The 21171-nt window shown below is 32.0% G+C and overlaps 2 protein-coding genes across 4 annotated transcripts; one reads left to right on the top strand and one right to left on the bottom strand.

The window, feature by feature from the left end:
* Positions 1-1870: 1870 nt before the first annotated feature.
* On the bottom strand, positions 1871-10282 carry LOC117687266 (uncharacterized). Its single transcript, XM_066084717.1, has 9 exons — positions 9539-10282; positions 8924-9064; positions 6400-6699; positions 5134-6117; positions 4616-4735; positions 3720-3879; positions 3254-3411; positions 2896-2961; positions 1871-2674 (listed from the first exon to the last, which is right to left on the bottom strand). Exons 1-9 carry the CDS (start codon positions 9603-9605, stop codon positions 2220-2222), a joined length of 2451 nt encoding a protein of 816 aa, XP_065940789.1. The 5' UTR covers positions 9606-10282; the 3' UTR covers positions 1871-2219.
* A 4161-nt stretch (positions 10283-14443) lies between these two features.
* LOC105319904 (uncharacterized) lies at positions 14444-18625 on the top strand. Of its 3 annotated transcripts, none has more exons than XM_011417627.4 (6): positions 14444-14588; positions 15053-15197; positions 15725-15811; positions 16486-16554; positions 17656-17838; positions 18310-18625. In XM_011417627.4, exons 1-6 carry the CDS (start codon positions 14586-14588, stop codon positions 18525-18527), a joined length of 705 nt encoding a protein of 234 aa, XP_011415929.4. In that variant the 5' UTR covers positions 14444-14585; the 3' UTR covers positions 18528-18625. The 3 variants fall into 3 exon arrangements, with proteins under 3 accessions (XP_011415929.4, XP_011415930.4, XP_034320669.2); XM_034464778.2 differs by having other exon boundaries at positions 14475-14588; positions 15059-15197; XM_011417628.4 differs by lacking the exon at positions 16486-16554 and having other exon boundaries at positions 18310-18621.
* The last annotated feature ends 2546 nt before the right edge of the window (positions 18626-21171 follow it).

A 21171-nucleotide genomic window follows, 5' to 3' on the forward strand; every position in this document is an offset into this window, starting at 1 on the left:
ACCTATTACAGTATCTCCTTTTCTCCGTAAAGAAAGAATTTATGTTGTAAATTTCAACATCGCAGTTGGGCATACAGGCAAAAGCATTTTCGCGCCAGACATGCACATATAGACAAGAAAAACCAGTTAATTACCCCCATACTCATAAAACATGATTGAAAATTATAATATTAGGATAGTTTAAAGAGAGACCTGACGAATGACTTGTACATTTTCCTTACATTTACTATTGAACAACCTAGTGATCTGCGCATTTTCGTTTTGAGCAAGATTGAAAAGTTGCATGATTATAAAAAAATGCGTATAACTGCCCACATTTTTTTTTACCCTTTTCGTCAAATGATGAAGAAGTTTATAAGTTTATAAAACATATTTAATTTTAAGCAACTATTTACGAAGCAATTTTCTTGACTTTCGACATATAAATCATACAGAATAAACTTCGAAAAGGAATTGAATTTATTTCAGAATATTTTTATATAACTATTTTATCCCCACATACACTTTACAACTATTATATTCATAGATATTTTTAATTCATAAGTAATAGTTAGATTTTATTAAGTAAAATTTATGCGATTAAGAAGGGGCGGACGGAGCGAATCGACCGAGCCCCTTCTTAATCGCGTAAATTTTATTTAATACCGGTATGATTTAACTTACTTTAAACATACAATGTAACTCACTTTTATGGAAACATACGTCACAGTGAACAACCACATATTATATATATACAAGTTTATTTGAACAAATAAAACATAATTACAATTGTTGCCTAGCTCCCCACTGTCATTCATTCCCCTCGCACACACCTCTAATACAGCTTAACCAATGAACAAGCAGAGAACGTCATCAGCGATACGTCATCACTTGTTGTGCATACGACGTATCGCTGATAAATTTACACACGAGGTTGTTAACGTGACTCCTATTTTCATTGGCTGATCAAAAGTTCTGTTCTAATCAAATAGTATCTCTCTTTTGTTTACGTTTTGTTTCTGTAAGCTGTTGATCGAAAATGTAACGTCGCTGTGAAATTACAAAAATTCTTACCGATAAAACTTATCACCTAATGCATTATTTACTAGAAGCAACCGCTGATTGGATGAAAAAGTGGATTATGTTCTAATTAATTTTTAGAGTTCTGATGATTTTTTTAAATAAAAGTTATGAAAAAAGCCTTGAAACCCTCCATCCACATTTTTAGATAACAAACTCAAACACCTGTGTATATATATACATAATTATATATAATTTTTTATTCGTGGGTGATTTTGTTTTAACAACTGTTTTTTTGTAAATTGGTTTAGCCAAAATGCAGAGTTATCTCTCTTTTATCAAGTATCGCTTGAAGTTTAATTAACAGATTTTCAATAATTGAATTGGACCTATTTCATTGAATAAACACGTAATATTTAATGCAAAAGACGAGCCACTTTAGATCCAAGTCATACTTATACAAAAAGAAATGAAGTGGACAAGTACATGTACGTCTGAAATCAACGCGAGTTCGTTTAAGTTTTAAGGCGGGTTCACAGATATATATACAATATATAAAATAAAAAATAAATGTTTTATACCGAAATGAAAAAAAAATCTGAACGAGTATAATGTGTTTTTGAAAACTTGAGATTTCAAAGTTTAGCGTATGATTCAGAACAAAACAAGAAGTTATCTATGAAGTTAATTTCATACATGGTAATCTTTAACAGGCAGATAAGTATGAGGTTCAATCATCAATTTAATTTGACACATAACTGACAGTAAAGCATATGAAATAAAATAAAAAGGTATACTGTTCAATGTTTGATTTATTTAAATTCAAAGATCTCAAACAGGTGAATTTCGAAAACAATAAAATACAAAAAAAAAACACAATAAAAATAGTCAACAATTGTTAATATAAAATATTGAAGTGGGATTTTGTCGGTCGTGTCAAGAGTAGACTAAAGACAAACACAGTACAAGCAAACACATCAATAAGTAAACGCTAACCCTCAAAATGAACCATTTTTCATATCAATAGTTTATACATGATTTTTTTTACGAGTGTTAACATGCGGAGATCTGGAAAAAATATTTCGGGGGGGGGGGGGGTGCATGGTTTAACCAGACTTAGATTGGTCTTTACGTCAAACGTTATGAGGGAAAGCGCTTAAAGATATATTCATAAATTCTCATAACGTAATATCTTCTAGTAAACTGTGTGGTATTTTTTTTCAAATTGAACACACTACACAGGGGAGATACTGGTCTTGTGAGTATGGAGGGCAGGGTATCCTCCCACACTCCGCAGTAACAGGGGTCAAGAAAGGCCCGTGACCTCTGCTGTCCTCTAATCCGCCGTTATATATAGCGCCCTTTTCCACACAAACGTAGCGAGATGGCGAAGTGTCTTTACTTCCGGCGGAAACTAATACACCGGCGTATTCCAATTTCCAATCTTTTGGGCAGCTCGTTTTGGCGGGAATCATAACAACTGAGGATATCAGTTGCACTTGGCAGACAGCACAGGTCAAATGGCGACTAAAACCGGAAATAATAATTTTGTGGTTTGTTGTTTGTTTGGTGGAACCTGACGCGGTCAAGTTGTCGAATTCCGGAACTTCTGGGAGACAAAGAACATCTCCGGATCCCTTATTTTTACCACTGGGAGGATTAGAGGACATCATACCTTGAAAAATAACACATTTGAATATTCATATTTTTATAATCATTAAAACAGAGGTAAATGCTGAAAATATGTTTTTTTAACCATTCATATATATTCGGGTAAATTAAAAAAATTAATTGACATTTGTGCTTTTAGTTCTTTCTTTGATATTCAAGAAATTCAGTTTGGGGATATCTTCAAAGTAAAGATTAGTTTGTATGTGGCTTTTAGATCACAGTTACCTGTATACATTGTTTTTGTGTTTTTATCTCGTGGACAAAGCTTGCTTCCCCATAATGTATACACTCCTAAAAACAGAGAAAAGAAAATCACATTATATTTTCATGAATTTTGCAAGCCTATTCTATTCGATTATTTGAATACGATGTTGTGGTTTTTTTTTTTTACAAATATCCAACGAAGAATGCATTAAGAAAACATTAAAAGAAAGATAAATGTATTACTAATTCTAAAACGTACATGCACCAGAATGTGTAGAATATTTGTACACAATTTAGCTTTATTTATTAAATTATATTGTTATTGCCTTTAAACATTCACAGTTCAGTTCTGAATTTATGAATGCAAAACGTTGCTTACCATACTTTTTCAGCAAGTTTTGAATAGTTTCTGTGTAACCTTCGTAGAATACATCGTCATCATGATTTGGCCAAGGATTTTGCTTTTCAGCCATCATTGAAAAGTGTTCTGGTGAAAACCCTGTCGGGAGATCCTGGTTTTGGGGGCTAGGTGTCATTCTGATAGATAGATAGATAGATAGATAGATAGATAGATAGATAGATAGATAGATGGATAGATGGATGGCTGGATGGATAGATAGATAGATAGATAGATAGATAGATAGATAGATAGATAGATAGATAGATAGATAGATAGATAGATAGATAGATAGATAGATAGATAGATAGATAGATAGATACAGAGAGAGATAGATAGATTGTCTTCTACATATTTTATGGACATTTCATTTATTATTTTATATTCATCAACTACCACTTTGTTCCATGGCCAAGTATCTTTATTTCTAAAGGAACAGATGACCTACTTTTCTGTATACTCCTCTCTGAGTCGGGATATCTCCTGTCGGAGGTCCTGGATCCCCTTCTCTAGGTGTATCCTCATGGCTGCCTCGTGGTTTATTTTATCCTCCAGTCGGTCAGTCACTCTCAAATTAGCTTTTTGAATTGAAGAATCAACACCCAAGCCTTAAAAGAAAAAAACACATTTGGTGAAATTAAAACCTGCAATTGCCAAATAATCAACATTAATATAATTTACACCATATTTCAATTTGTTTTGGGGTTTTTTTTTGTTCCATGTGGCTTTCCTTATTCATGTAATTAGTAAATGCAGTTTATTTACCGGGTGCCTCAATTTTAGTACTTAATCAAAAACTACACCCTATTTTCTTATACTACTTATTCGCCCCGTTGTTTTAATTTTTGTTGTTGTTGTTGTTAAAAATAAAACTGAGGCAAATATTTCCCTGTGTACTGTATGTTGACGGACGGTTTAAAATAATACAGAAAACTGAACATAATTATATGTATTGATATCAGGAACGTTAACGAAACATATACAATTATCTTAAGTAGGCTGAATGGTCAACAAATTACCTATTAGATCTACGTTAAAATTGTTTGTATGAATTTCCTGGCCATAAAGAATAATTTAGTTAGCAATACATTCAATTACTCCAGTTATCATTTTGGAATTTTTACATCTTTCCATATATTTTTACAAAGCCCTGCAATTCAAGAGGATAAATATAGTTAAAAAATGGCCACGGCCACCCAGCGATATGCAAATGTTATCCTAGTTACATTGTGTTGTTAATATTCTATATTTACTAAATCTAATACAGAGCTCTTCAATTCAAGGAGGTTAATAAAGTATAAAAACGACCATAGAGTCCTCTACAGAATGTTATCCTATAGTTACATTGTGTTCCTTCGTCCACATTGTTGGGACAGTCCTTCACTCCGTCACAGACCCAGGACAGGGGGATACAGCGGCCGTTGTCACAGCGAAACTCACTGACCACACATGGGCGGGAGGCGTCTGGTTGGTAAGTAAGTAAGTAGGTAAGTAAGGTAGTAAGTGAGTAAGTAAGTGAGTAAAAATATTATATTATATTTACCTGTGGATATTGTTTCCAATGAAGCACTAGTACATGCATAACAAAAAACAGAAATTCAACATCTATCTTATTGGACATCTGTAGGTCTCTGTTTACACTTTATGATAATTGTTAATAAATGCACGAGAATTTACGTTGTCTTTAATGTGTCTTAATGTAAAACATTTCTCCTGTTTCAAAAATCGCCCAATGAGAACAAATACTCATTAAAAAATAAAATTATGAAATAAAAGCTTATTCAAAATATAGGTGCTGTTTCATACGAAAAAATACATCATATAATCAATAATATGGATAAAAAAACACAACTGCTACTTACCTGGTATACATTGAGTTCCATTTCTATTCACCATGAACCCCTCTGAACACAAGCATTGTTTACGCTGATTGCAACCTCGAATGGTGCAAAACGCATGCGCAGGGCATTGGAGATCTGCACTACAGCCATGATAAATGTTGACTTTGTTCTTACTCTGCAACATGTTGCCGAGGATTGATTTCAGTAGAGCTTGCAGACGTCCAGTGTCAGAACCGTTTTGATTTTGAATGCCAGTATCAAAGGCCGTTGTAACTTGTTCTTGACTTTTTGTTTCGGCTTTAACCGTAACAACGTTATCTTTCGCTATCTCACTCGAATCAAAATTACCAGGAGCCAGGAAGTTCTCGCCTGGAACATATTTCTCCATCTCACCCGAATCCAGATTATCTGGAGTTTGTATGCTGGCAGCCAGCGTATCGTCCTCAGTTGGTGAAGTAAAGTCAGTTGTTTGTGGTGTAACGATATTATCGTTTACAAGACCGGATGCAGACTCAAATAAATGTGTTGTTGAGCGAGCATTGGCTGCATTAGACATGACAGAATCCGTCACAGTATTTAGGTCAGTCTTACTAGCAGGCGAACCTACATAATCTTTTCCCGCGTCATTTAAAGCATCATCATCATACCTCGTTCCTTTTTTATCTGTTGTTTCGAATAGTTCATTATCCTGCGAGTTTTTGAATCCCCGAGGCTTAATTCTAACGGCAATAGGACCTTGTTCTTTATATTCCGCCGTTGATGGTTTTATTGTGTCCAAAGTGAACGAATTTCCTGTAATCTTTACCTTGCTAATACCCGACTCTGTTTGGGATGCTCTACTGACTAACGTCACAATTCCAGGGTTGCTTTGTGGTTTCTGTTTGTCCTTGGGCATTTCTTCGTTTGTTTTGTCATTAGATTCTTGCTGTTTATCGTATGTGAGGGAAACATCATTTTTCTCAGGCAGATCAGATAATAAAGGTAGCTTGACACCTTTACAAGAATCTGAAATGATGTAAGACGATGTAATTTAGTATAGAAGAAACTAAACTCATGAATTTAATGCATATTTCGAAAAGATCGAAGATGAAAACTATATGTTTAAATTGCGAAAGATAAAATATCATTTTATTGAGGTACACAAAATACACGAGAACAAACACTATAAAATCCAGAATCTGGACAAGAGACCAATTAAATCTTTTATTGTTAAACCTTTAAAATTAAATAAAATGCTTTTTACTGAAACAATTACTTTAACGCCCCTATTTTCCGCTTTACACATACCAAGAGAAAAATTTTTATCGACACATCTTCGAGCCTTGAACGGATCCAGCCAGTATTCGTTGGAAGTTATCTCCCTTTTATCATCCGGGCAATTGCAGACGTCATTGATGCACGATGTAGAGAGGACGCAGAATTTTTCCTCACAGGATTGGTGTATTTCCGCCTCATACGGGGCCTTGCATAGACCATCTGACGTTGGTTCCATCAATTCGTTACACTGACAGACACCGTCCGTACAAAGGGCGAACGGAGAAAGACATTTGTTCAGGTTAGCGTCACAGGTTTGCCCCACTAGTTTACCTGTTATAACAAAAATCACAAGCAATTCAGTAGATTGATATTCTTGTTGGAAATAAATTAATTAATGAATAATTAATGAATTTATTGGTTTCTTCTTGGGGCGAGGAGAAAAACAAACAATTATACTGGATTAAAATCCTTTTGGAACAACAATAATGTATGTTTGTTGAAATTCTTTTTTGGAAAAAAAAATTTCGATATTTGTTTTAATTTTTATGGACGAATCAAACTGGCAGTTGACTGATATTTAAGATTAGAAAAATGATTATTAATATTTGCTGAAATTCAAATTAAATTAACAAATATATTTTGAATATATCCAACTAAAGTTGTTTTTTTTCCTGATCATCATTTAGTTTAAAATTGTATTTCTTTTTATTGTACTATATTTACATCTACCAAGTATGATTCTGTTTCTTTTTGAATGAGACGGAAATGTACACGCCCCGACTATCGATTGGTCGAACCCTACAGCGACTGAAACTGACAGGAAACTGACAAGACTGAAATCTACACGCCCCGTTTATCGATTGGTCGAAACCTACAGCGACCTAAGAAAAAATAACGGACTGCACGAAAAAATAATAATGATGTCATACTCAATTTTCCACAGAGACGATTTAGCTGTTTCTTTAAGCGAACGAACTGATGTACATTAACATTATTTTAGTGAATTTTACTTACTTTTTACAATCAATTTATTAATCTGTTAAAAGAAAGATGTAAATATAAACAATAAAGTGCTTTCTTTGATGATTCATGCGGGTTATGAAGGTAGCGATCATTGCAGAAAAATTCGACATTTTACATTTGTTCTTCAATGTCGCCATCTTTATATCCCGCATTAATCACCAAAGAAAACATTTGATTGTTTAAATATACTTCAATGTCATGGGTTAAAAAAGTCAATTAATCTGCTTTTGGTTCTTTAATACAGTTTCTTCTATGTATTTAGGCAAAATCATATATTATATGTTAAAAAAATTAGAACGACTAGAATCGTCTTTAAAGTAAAAAATTTACATAGTTTGTAAATTCATTATATGGAAATAAGAAACCCTGGATATCATGTAATAAATCCCATATTTCATGTACAAATTATGATCTCCACTTAACAATTTAACCACCTATCTCTCCCCATTTTTGGTCTGCATTACCATTTCTAAAAATACAAAATTTCTAAAATAGGTTAGCGGGCTAATTCACCAATGCGTATTATTGATTGGTAAGATTGATTAATCAGTATGTCAAATAAAATGGAGAGTTTGTATTAAACAATATTACTCTTTCTTAACTAGAGGCACAAATATACCTTTGCTATTAACATACATATTTTTTTATTTATGTCACTCTTATGTCTAATACAATCTTGTATTTTGGAACAGCTTCTAGTTGTTCATTACATAAACAGGATAAAGACTCTGGCAATAAAAAGAAAATAGTCAAAATCGTTTTTTTCACATTTTCAGCTAACTATTAAGTAAGACTTTCTATAAGTTAACTTTTAGTAAATTGTTTTTCGTTCAAAAATAAACGCAACTTGATTACTTTACAATAAAAAGTCATATACAAAATGTTTTGTATTGAACTGTTTAAATTGATCTTTTTTAAAAATTCTTTACTCCCGCAAATACAATAGCGTCGATATGGCTTTAACAGTCTGTGCAGAAGAAATTTAAAAGAAATCCCTTAGATAAAGCAGTTTACACTAAAGTTGTTCTTTAAAAAAGTTCAATTCGTCTTGTAATCGTCCCGACCTCTGCTCTACATGTGCATGCATTATGCAGCATTGAAACAAAACCTTAAAGGACATGGTACGAGCAGGAATTATCAAATACATCTCACTCCATCATTCATTTTGTTTCAAATTAGCCAAAATATTTAGAATACCTGAAGTAAAATTCACGCATCTTAACTTAATTGAAATAATAAGTATCTTTTTTTCCCCAATCATGGGAATACTAGTACTGATACATATGTTAATACAAAAAATAAATGATTCCCAAGTCGCGACTTCTTAAGTAAACAGGAATATATTCAAATATTTTCAAGTGAACGCCTTTGTACTTTAGCTTTATACATTTTTGTCAGATTTCTATATCAGGATTTATACAAACTATAAACCCTATAGACAGCACTTTGACATTGCGGGTTGAAACAAAAATACAAAATGGATGAGATTACACAGAAGATGATAAATAAACATAAATAATGTACGTCATACCTGGTATACAATGGCTTCTGTCGTCACTGTACACAAAATTGACGTCACAACGACAAGTGTAGCCGTCACATCCGCTCGGGCGACACCCTGAATTTGCCGGACATTGGGAGTGGCGCGTGCACTTCTCAAAAATAAGAGCAGCTGAAACAATGAAAAGTACAATTTCTTATTAAGTTGATTACCGCCAGTCTATATTATCACAAACGGTATTTACATGTTTAAAACAGGTATTTTATGAATATTTTGAAAATGTTGGTAATAAATTCTTACATTTAGAAAATGTTTGCATAATTGCATGTTGAAAGGTTATTTGTGCATGGTTTAAAATTTGAATAGAAAACATCTTTACTGATTGGATTTTTTAACGGGGAAAAAATGTATGAGTTTTTGTTCGCAACTTTTATATAATATAATATAGTAAGAAATTACCACAAATCTTTATTTTACAGATTTTGATTTTAAAATGTTTGACATTTTATCGATTTATATACAGTATCTTACTTCCAACCTAACAGTCATTTTTCTTAACATGTAATCCATTTGTATTAAATGCATTAAATTGTGCATATCATTATTTAAATATAATATTATTATGATCGTGTTAAAAAACCTTACCTCGAACAACTGAAAAGCTAGCAGCCAAAAGTAAAACCAAAACTTCCGATGAAAATGTAGAAGTCATAGTCTAATTTGATGTTCAACAAATTGTTAGGTCCTTTAGAATTAAGATCTTTGAAACAAATATAACAATTGTCAGTAAATTCTTTTTTCTAGTCTCTTATGTCTCTCAAATGTAAGGTCTAGTCTTAAATATCTGTTCTCCAGTAATTTATTTTCTTTCTTCCTCTTCTACTATCCCGCCATTTCATTCAAAATTATTGCAAACGAAACTTGAACCTATCCTGTTCATATTTTCTACGCAGTTAAAAAAAAAAAAATTATGATTTCACCGCCTCCAAATACAAAATCCTGTGAATCATAATCTTTATGAATCACAAGCTTCCTTCCATTTGTCTTTTATGATATCCTCGGTCCTCGACAAACAATGAAGCCCTGATACTACACAGAGTGTCCTCCTATTCTCATCAAATTGCTGATATTCACATTACATAAACAGATTTCGAGTCTTGCTTTCGTAACACCTGACGTTCCCATGCATAGTTAATGTTTTAACCATTCATCATTCACCGTCCATTCTCTGTTCTTTCATTTGGCTGTCCTTGTTACAGTTGTTATGGAGTGTCTGATTCACATGATGAACGAATCTTTTTTCAGTTTTACCATTGGTTAATTTATCATAATTTGACAAATTGTTGATGCATCTCTAGTAAACTATAAAACATATTAAAAACAAATTATGATATATAAGTTAGGTTTAAGATCATGAATAAAATGTCTTTGTGAAATATGGTTTTGAAAGGCTATCCTGAGAAATTAGAATTTTAAATTTTATTAAACATATTATGCAAGTTAAAAAAAAACAAACAAGTATGGATGAGTGATTGCATTAACCTTATTGGTATATCATGATGAAGTATTGAGGTATGAGTTTATACCACAGCAATGTTGTTGTTTTCCTCTCTTTAGAACATACAAATATGATGATTTATGTTTTAACCAATAAGACTGTCCTTTGTTTGCAGACTCACCTATAGCTATTTACATGACGACTCGCTCAATTTGTTGATATATTCATGTTCTTTCCAATCTCTGAACTTATTCATATAAATCCTTTGAAATATTGCATTAAATAATATGTTTGCACAACCATTGCAATTCTTACATGCATCTTACGAATAAAAAAATCTTAATTTTCTAATTCTTCTAATTATTTTTTGGCTTTTTTGCGAATAATTTTCAACCAGGCTTCCAATAAATCGGTTAATGATTTTCTGATGAAATTATAGAGGTAGATATCGCTTATATAAAAAAAAATCGTTTGGTTACGTTGATATTTGATTTCCATTACCAAATGAAATGCATACATGTATAAATACCTAAAATTTTGAATTATGCAATTGAATTTTCCTATTTCTTGTACAAAATCAAACACATTTAATTATCAATTAACTTTTATCGTAAAAAATTTTAGTATTGTCCAAACTTTATTTATTTATGTATTTAAAGTTAACTTTAATAATAAAAACCCAGTCGCTGTAAACATATGTTTAAACTAAAAGGTTAAAAAAAATAAACAATTAAATTAGAACAATAAATTCGTAGCAAAAATTTTTTAAAAACCGAAAGGAGAAGATCGCTCCTGAATTCATTGAAAATCAATAGGCATCAAGACTTTATCTATTTTTTATATGATACTGTTGCGTAAAATTAATCTAAATGGAATTATTAGATTCTCGATTTTAGACACACAACAATATCTATCAGATTCTTTAAAAAGGTACTGTGGTTTCATCAATATTCGTTGAATACCAATTTTCGTAGATTTCGTTGTTTAGTTGATCCACGAAATCAAATGTTCATTGAAGTGCAATTTTTATTAACATTTTGTATTGATGGGGTCATTGGCCACGAATTTACGATCATTGAAACTGTGATTTTCAATTTATCCACGGAAATTGATGCCCTTGAATATTAACGAAACCACAGTAGTACTTTAAAATAGCATGTGGTGATAAAGAACAGCACTCAAAATCAAAAGTCCAAAGGGGAAAAAAAACATAAGCAGAGCAAACACGGACCTCTTCAGAAATCAGTAAAGGTCAGGTGCCATGGAAGAGTGAGCATACTCTGCTGACCGGTTATACACCCACCGTGTGCTCTTTGTCATAATCGGGAAAAAATGGAAAAGTCCGTAGACAATTAGGTAGTACTAGTAATAAGTATGAAAAGTCAGTCATTATGCAACCCAGTGAAAGATTGTATTTGCTGACAAGGTCGTTTTATCGACCATAGATTTTCCGGAAAGATGAAACTTGCATCATACATTTTAAATAAATATCAGTTGTGTTAGGAAGAAGACCGTTTACCACAGTTAATTTAATACCTATATCTTAATAATAATAATCGATCAAAAATCAAATAGTTTTCCAAGAGCATTTGCTTTTTTTTTTAAAGATTTATCATTCATTTGATTAAATGCTTTATACGAAGACTTAAGGCATTCAACTTGAGGTGCATTTAATCAGCCGAAAGAACTGCGAACGGTAGCATTGTCTAGCCGCCTAACTAAAAGCTTTGTAACGTTTTAAAAAAATAATTAATGAATATGAGTTAAAGTGAAAATTTACTTTAATATCTAATGTTAACATGTGATTATTAGGTTTTTATGCACATATTGGCCGTTTTATAATATTATTCTCTCTAATAGAGATCGATTTCAATGAAGAAAAGTTAAGACCCCTCGTAAGCAAAACTTTCGTTTAAAAATAATTATAAGGCTACAAATTTTATTCTTATAAAATTTGATTGGGAATTGATGATACTTTTAGTAAATAACTTTATTTTTTATTATATCTGATAAAAATTCCGAAATATTTTGATGCAAAATGTAGGCGGGGAATAGGCGTTAGCGTTCGCAGTTCATTAAAATTGGTCATACGATACTATTATTGAATCAACAAATCAACTTCCTTCATTTTTTACTTCTTTAATCTAATTCTTCTTTATCAAGTGAAAGAAACAAGGTATAAGCCAAACAAAACAAATACGAATTACGTGTAATAATATTAGTTTATTTCAACGGTATGTTTACATGTACATGAAAAAATAAAATACATTAGCAAATATTTTTGCCCTGTATTATACCTTATTGTGTACTAACTATTGTAGGGGACAAATTGGATAAAGGGTTTTTAAAAGATAACAAAACAAGTTTATTCTAATAAGTCCTAACAAGATCGTTATTCTGTTTGATAAAAGCATCACATATTAACCTATTTTAATGAATGACAACTGTATCTTACATAAAGCATGCTTGTTACAAATATCAATATTAAGTAAAATTTCTTCATAAGAGTTTTTTTATTACACACATTACACGCAAATGTATTGCATAAAACAAATTCAAACACAATACACCATATTATGACACAAAGATGTACATGGCCTATCAAACGCACACTGGTTTCTAAAAATAGTAAATTTACTATACAAATTTACACTTATGTTATTGTTTGCATAGATACAAATGCAGGAGGACGTGGTCAAGGCGAGTGAGGCATTGCTTCCTGTTGTTCGTTCAGTAGTTTCAATAAAATTTAATATCATCATTTCAAAATTACTGTAGTTTTTTTACTTTTAAAGGGCATCGATTTTCGTGGATAAAGTGAAAATCATAGTTTCAAAGATACGTAAATTCGTGGCCAATGATCCCATTAATGCAAAATGTTAATAGAAATTGCACTTTCATTAACATTTAATTTCGTGGATCAACTTAATAACGAAATCCACGAAAATTGGTATTCAACGAATATCGATGAAACCACAGTATAGCAACGTAATTAAAGGTGTTAACTATTGACATTAACGTGCCTCATAAATGTGCTGGGTTTTTTTTCATAGTGTTAATGATAAGATCAAAACATCCACGCCTTATACAACTAGATGTAACTTAACCAATAAGAAGGACGATTTGAGAGTGTGAATATTCAGATTAACGAGGAATACAAACACTGCCTGTATTGAGAGCCTTATTTTTAAAGTTCTTTCTTCACCAATACGGTGATCTGATGGCATAACGTAAGGGATTTGTAGCGACAGTCGGTAAAACTTGTTGTGATTAATGGTGTACGGTAAAGGTAAAAAAGGAAATGGTTAAATAACATAACGCAACCTGATCACCATAGCTTGATCTAACGGACTGTAATGGGGATGTATCGAATGACTGAATCGCCATGCCGTCGACTGAATGTAATACTTATCTATTTTTCTTGAGAGCTAACTTCGATGCAATTTTCACAAAAATTAAGAGAGCAAAACGTACAATATGGCTTTTGAATGACAAACATCAGTATTATTCATAAGGGTAACTAATTTATAAGGCAAAGACTACTGCAATATTATAAAGTATGAAAATGCACAATGTAATAAAACAAAAGGATTCAATCCGAACATATAGGTTATTTCAGCTATTTTTTTTAAAATCCAATTTATGTATAAAAAAATCGATTTATGTTTAAAAGATTTATGTATTTAATGTATGTTTATGAAAAAATATTTTTTTTGCCCTAATTTCAAGTGCACACCTCACAGATTTCTTGGAGGACATATTTGACGGCTTATCAAACAAAAGTGTAAAATACGTTTTTCTGCCTTTTTACTATATACGTGTAATAACAAAATAAAATTTAAATTGTTACCGTTTTGATGTCGAATATTGAAAAATTTAATTAATATTTACATTGGACATTTTACTACATAACAAATACAAGTATATAGATAGATCTGTCCTAAATAACATAGCAGAATTAACGCTATTCATACAAGGTGGAAAAAATATATATTTCTATATACATTATTTGTTCTACTATAAAGGTATGTATATATCTGTTGATTGATGGTCAAATCGCCGGCCTCCCTGGAAGAAGATGCTTATTGAGGGTTAAGTAACGTGTCCCCGCCACCAGTTTATTAGTTAACAATGTGATGAGTGGGTATGGCTGCTTTGTGGATTGTGTGACTGTGTAGAAGAGGTTTGAGCCTAATGGTGAGTAACGACACATACGTTTTCAAGCTAACAAAAAACTAATTTAAGCTTATAATTGCATTATCAAATTATTAGTTCTTACATCTTTGATCTGCGTTTGGTTTTTTAAATTATAATCGTTTAAACTTTATTGTTTGCTAATCTAAAAAATGATTTTTAAAATCATTTCTTATTTTCAAATTGAATAGTTACTTATATTTACTCCATAAAAATGTTGTACCTTAATATCATATAAAATATCTAATTGGTCATTGTCTTATAATGACAATGTTATATTTTGCCATGTTAACCGTGTTATTATCTTTTTCTGAATAGAAAAAACTATAAAAAGGTTTTGATAAAATGAAAACAAAAATCATTTTCCCCCTATTTTGTTCTTGCATTTGCTTAATGTATGTATAAGCTTCGTCTGCGCATAAACAGTCAGTCTTACCTCAACAATATATTAAAATACATATCTTAAGATTCAAATGGTAAAGGTACGGCTGAAACACGTGGTGTTGTTCCTACTACTCTCCCACCAGTTTATTATGACGTCAGCAGTGGTGACTAATAACAGACTTCTACTGGCTGTCGGACTAGCTACGGGTGCAATATTGTCTTCTTATAGTAAGTCGCATGGTGTTTCTATTTTCATTTCAAATGTATGTTCTTTTATAATAAACGAAGAAAAACACTTATTTTTTCCTGAGGTCACGTGATTAAACCTTTTTTCTTTTATTACTTGTTCCCAATATATATTTATATATATATATCTTACAAGTTTTGTAAGAAAAGTGTTTCATACAAATTTAATGAAATTGTTCAGACTCAGTTTTGAAAATAGTGTGCATTGTCATACTATTATTTACGCTTTATTAACAAATATTAACATACAATAAACCCCTTATATCCGGGTAAATATTAGATTGTGACAAATGCGTATTTTGCAGCTGAATTATACAAAAGTACAATCTATTTAAAATTAGAATTTCCATTCGTTCCTATTAAAACCGGGGAGCGGATGCAAGTTCTTTTTTTAATTAGATTAACAAAAGTAGGAATCTATTCTTATATCTCATTTTCAATGGGTTTCTTTTTAAATAACTCAATCACATCAGTAGTCGGTTTAAAAATAGAATGATTTTCTTTCTTAGATGGAAGCTATGATTGGTCACCAAGTACCCTAGCTGTGCTCACCGCCATTATCCTCGTAACCTTGCTGCCAACCGCGATCAATAAAGGTATGCAAAAAACAATTCATATTTTTGGAAGCGGGTCTTGTCAAGACGTTGATGTTCAACCGCCAGTTTTGCTAATATGAAATTTACGATTAAAATATTCATACTATTTTCAGAAAAATGAGTAAATATACTTAGATTGGAATTTTTGACAGTCTCTTATGTACATGTAATATGTTAAGAGTGTAGAATATCATTGGAGCAATCAGAACGGGTTTCATTGGTAAAACGTCGGGTATTTTTATTTCACATGTTTTGACAAAGATACAGCAGGCAAATGGTTTTTTACAAGTAAATTATATAATAAAGAATCGGTGTTTTGTTAAGCATTTTGACTATTAATTGTTTGGAGATTTACATATCTTTGTTACATGTAGGTGGTTATCTTTAAATAAGCAAACCTCATGCATACACTAGTTACTGTAATTTCATTGGTATAGCAATGTGGTCTGCAGCAGAAATGACTAAGTTAGTTCGAAATGTCATGTAGCTATGCTTAAAGTATTCAAATAATTCTCAGAATTACAAAAGTATAATTACACGCTGCACTAATATTTAATGGCATTGATTAAACAAGCCAAGTGGCTTACTTGCAAGTTCCAATACCGAGTCAAAATTTAAAACTTGATAAATATTAGCCCTGCTTCTATACTTAAGTACATATATATAAATTGTAGACATTGCTTTTCAATCACCGTTGGTTCCAACTGCGCAAGCGCTCTCTGGCCGATTAGAAAATACTTATAGTGAGTACAATGACACATCTCATAATTATTGTTCAGACTCTTTAAAACAAATGAAAATAAAACATGAAGTGCTAAATTATTGAAAAATAACAACTCTCGTTGATTCAAATTAATAGTTGAATTTTTACCAAAAAGTACTTGTTTCATATTTTTATTTGGAAGAACTTTTTTAAAAGGATTTTTTATTTTATTTTAAATGAGGAGAGTTGACTTCTTTTAAAAAAATTGGATCAAATGAAGTTGATCAATTTCAATGTAAATGCCGGTATCCTTTTAGACAAAAACAGAATTAAAAATGCAATAAAAGGACGGGAAACGATGATATAACCTTTTCATTATTTGAATGAAAAGTGATACATTTAAGACAATACTTGATTCTTGCAATCACAAAGTGTTAAGAATACATTAGTCGATTAGACTCTGCTTGCAGTTTGTCTAATTTTACTTAAAAAATGAAGAACATCACACTCTGAATACACAAAAATTTAATATGTCCAGAATTAATATCTTTCCATAAAGTGTGGAGTAGCTTCGTACCTAAATGAATACAATGGTTGGATTTTATCGTAGATGGTTAAAGGCATTAACTCAATAGTTACCATATCAATATGTACACCTTGGCCATTGCAAACGGCCCTACTTACTTCTGATTGTATTCAGTTTTTTAATCAAAGTAAATTGCCTGATTTTCTTTTTAATATAATACCCAATTACCCATTACCCAATGTAAGGTATTAAAGCCTTTATCTTTCAGTCCACTCAGTGTTAACTGAAAGGTCTATAATTAATATGCCATTCAGTCACTTTTCAGTTACCTTTCAGTCACTTTTCAGTTGACTAAACGTCACAGTTTCATCTTGTGAATTCGACAAGGAATCTTACAAGACGAACTTGTGACTTTATGTCAACTAAATATCACCTGAAAGGTCTTGAAAGGTGACTCTATGGAATAGAATTTCATATAGCCACATCTTCAATTCCTTTCACTCACATTTTAGTTGTCTGAATGGGAGAAAAATCGTGTTGGCTTTGCGCTAACTGCTAATTTCGTATTTGCTAAAGTAAGAATTTTCTGCAACATACAGAATTTGCTCTTTACAGCGGACTCCTCCTCCTGCACTGCCCCTGGATACAGTCTACATCCTGTTCTGGGTTGCATCAAGTTGTCCACATCGACTACAGCTCTCACCCCGGAACAGTGGGTGGCTAAGTGTGCTGAAGACGGCGGTAAACTCATTCTAATTAACTCGGCAACGGAAAATCAGGCACTGGTTGATTTTCTTAGTAAGTAGGTTGTGAATCATTATAATATTTGGGCAATGTTTCTTACCGTTAGGTACTATTACGTGTAATTTTTTAAGACAGGTATTGATTTCCCTGCGGATGACTGTTACGGATGATTACTGTTTTGGGATTGAGTATTCTTACAAATAGTTATTTGTTAGGAGCTCTCCTTCTGAGATGTTTGAATAATCTTTAAAAAATGCTGACTCTGACCTTAACGACTTCTTTAACTTTGAGAGAGCTTGATGGTTTGAACCATATTTAGATTCAATTGACATCCTTAAAAAGTAGACTCCTTCGCATTAAGATACAGAAAATATGATAACGCTTAAATACAAGAAATATTTGTTTCCACATATTGATATTTTAAGCATAAAAAAGTCATCAACAATAATTTCATGGTATTTTGCATGGCTTATTTCTTTACAACTTTTCAATCAGCCTCTTTGAATTATTGTTCGCTGTTTGTAGAGAGTGACCCCAAGGATGTGGTCATCCAAGGTAACAGGGTGAGCGTTAGCAGCCCGTGGACGACGGACGACGGACAGCCGCTCCCCTTCGTCGGCGAGTTCCAAGGGATCTCAAACCTTGCCGGTACCCTACGTATCATCTTCACCTCCTCTGGGAAATGGGCCAGTGTCAACCCTACAAATGTATTTCCCAATGCTGTATGTGAAATACCGGTATGAGACTCAAAATGGGACATTTTCCATTCTCCCAAAATGTGGAAAGTGAATTCCATTTTTCCTGAAAGTGCAAAAATATATAACAAATAATTTAAAGTTTTATTGTGTGTTTTGATTGAATTGATCTATTTTATTATACCTCTGTGGAAAATTTCTATATAAAATTACAACTAATAAATATGCTTTTTTTTATTTAACCGTAGAAAATTAAAGTTTCCGTGTTAGCCGCCTATTTTGAATATATAGTCAGTGTTCACCGGCGGCATTCGATTTCCTTCGATTTAAGATTTGGAACACCTCAGGTGAAATCCGAGTAGCTATGTTCAATCAATGTTCGATATCTCTGATTTATATACATGTAACTTAAAAAAATTCTGAATTTCCAACGAAAAACGTTTTCTTCTGTATAATAAAATACCCATTCACAGACTATTCAACCAATAGCAGTTTTATTGTCCTCCGATCCTGCAACTATTTTCATCAGTTCGCCTCATGAAATATTTGCTCTTTCCGGGGGAGTGGGGGGGAATAAACTTGTTATGGTCTCCATGGCTAGTAAATAGTCATATAATTTCCAGTTTCATAAGATATTCTATCCTATAAATGTATTTACTAGTCTTCTGACAGTTGGATGACTCGTCGTAAGAGTATCATAGGAAAGAGCATGTGAAGAGCTTATGAAGAGTGCTCTTTATGAATAAACATTTTCAATACGTACACGTATACAATAGTGGCAGACTAGGAACTGTTTTTCTATCTAACATCTGCTGTATCTCTTAAGACAAATTCATGCCATTGAATCCACTCTATTACCGTTATAATTTCATGACACTTGAAAAATATAGCTTGTAAGCAGCTTAATTACACACGGGCATCGGGAGCAAAAAAGCAGACATTTTGTAACTTGAATAAACCCTGCAAGGTAAAAAAAAAATGTGTATGTCAGATATAGTAAAATACGGTTATAGCGAACACACTTATACATGTAATGAATTAACGCTTACAGCGAAGTGATTTCTATTCCCCGTGACTTTATTACATGTTGTAAACTTGACGGATATAAAAAAAATTACGCTTATAACAAATCAACATCGCCTGTCACTGGCACTTCTTTTAACTGTTTTCTACTGAATACATGTAAAAGAGTGAGGTATACCTTAGAAATATCTGCGGATTTTACGTAAAACAACAAGTATGAAATTCGGAAAAAAGATGTAGAGGGTTTGTATACCCAATTCAATGCCTATTCCGATGCAGCGTGTTATTATCATAGAATACAAATACACAAACAGCATGGATTAGGGCTAGATATGAATACGTGAATAATTACAAAGTGCGTATCAAAAGATGTAAAAGAGAACTGTATATTTTGTTTCTTTTGTGTTCTAATCGACATTTTCGCATATTGAATACCGTTAGGCCAATAAACAAGTTACTTCAACATTAAAATGCTTACGCAGGCTGTTAAATTTTTATCTGTAATGATCGCTGCCTTGATTGCATACTTTCATTAAAGAAAGCAATTTTTTGTTTATTGTTTCAATATTCTTTTAACAAATTAACAGAGTAAGAAAAATTAACTAAATTATTGCTGATGTACATCGTTATGGTATATAAAAGAAACAGCCAATTTCTTTTCTATGGGAATTGGTGTCACGAATACTTCGTGCAGTCCGTGATTTTTCTTCGGTCGATAAAGGATTCGACCAATCGATACACAGGGCGTGTAGATATCAGTCCAATCAATTTCTACTTTAGAGTTGAGTTATTAGTAATCAATCAATTTCCAAAAATTATAAAGGGAATCAAACTTGGTGAATGTAATATATATTTACATGATTTGATTAGTTGTTGAAGGATGTGTGTTGTTTTTATTTATTAACTATGAATTTACTGCGTCAGTACATTAATTTTGCATATACATTTTGCATATACAACTATTATTTAAGGAGGTTGAATGGTCAGTAGATTACCCCCCCCCCAAAAAAAACCCAAAAAAACAACAAAAAAACCAAACAAACAAAAAAATGTTGCTATATTTAAGATTGAACATGATTAGATATTAGCTACCAAAAGTTTTAATATACTCTACACAGTGTCAATCAAATAGCTGATTTGTTTTACTACAACAATTTATCGTTTTGTATATAATTATAATTAATATCTAGATTCAATCTTCTGTTTCGGTTTGTTTTTCTTTTGTTTTTCTGACTTATTAGCTCACCTGAGCTGAAAGCTAAAGTGAGCTATTCTGATCACATTTTGACTAACCACATAAGCAGTAAAATTTCCTGCATAAAGCATAAAGGGGAAAACATGTCTGTTTCATTTTCTATAGTGGCCCACTTTGATCCTAATATATTCATAGCATTTTAGAATTTTTCTACATTTGCTTTTCAAGAAACATTGACTTCTTCACAAAGCCCCATAGTGGAAATGCCATTTCCTGATTTTTTTTTACCATGCATATGTGTGTCTTCTATCAAAAAACAATAACAATATTTCTCCGAAAAATAACATGAACTCATAGGGCTAGGAATTTTTATTCCTACTGATTATGATGCAAGTCACTCTGATATATATAATCAAGGTTTTCATTTGACTACATAATAATAATGATATTTGAAGACAACTTACTTAATTATCA

Source organism: Magallana gigas, chromosome 1, assembly GCF_963853765.1.
Source record: "Magallana gigas chromosome 1, xbMagGiga1.1, whole genome shotgun sequence".
In the NCBI taxonomy this organism is placed as follows: domain Eukaryota; kingdom Metazoa; phylum Mollusca; class Bivalvia; order Ostreida; family Ostreidae; genus Magallana; species Magallana gigas.

Excerpts from the sequence above, each read along its gene's own strand:
- LOC117687266 (XM_066084717.1), bottom strand. The coding sequence starts at position 9,605 with ATGACTTCTACATTTTCATCGGAAGTTTTGGTTTTACTTTTGGCTGCT. Across the intron at positions 4,736-5,133 it reads TGGAACTCAATGTATACCAG|ACGCCTCCCGCCCATGTGTG; the intron begins GTAAGTAGCAGT and ends CTTACCAACCAG. Across the intron at positions 3,880-4,615 it reads TGTGGACGAAGGAACACAAT|GCTTGGGTGTTGATTCTTCA; the intron begins GTAACTATAGGA and ends TTTTCTTTTAAG.
- LOC105319904 (XM_011417627.4), top strand. Across the intron at positions 15,198-15,724 it reads TGCAATATTGTCTTCTTATA|ATGGAAGCTATGATTGGTCA; the intron begins GTAAGTCGCATG and ends TTTCTTTCTTAG. Across the intron at positions 17,839-18,309 it reads GGCACTGGTTGATTTTCTTA|AGAGTGACCCCAAGGATGTG; the intron begins GTAAGTAGGTTG and ends CGCTGTTTGTAG.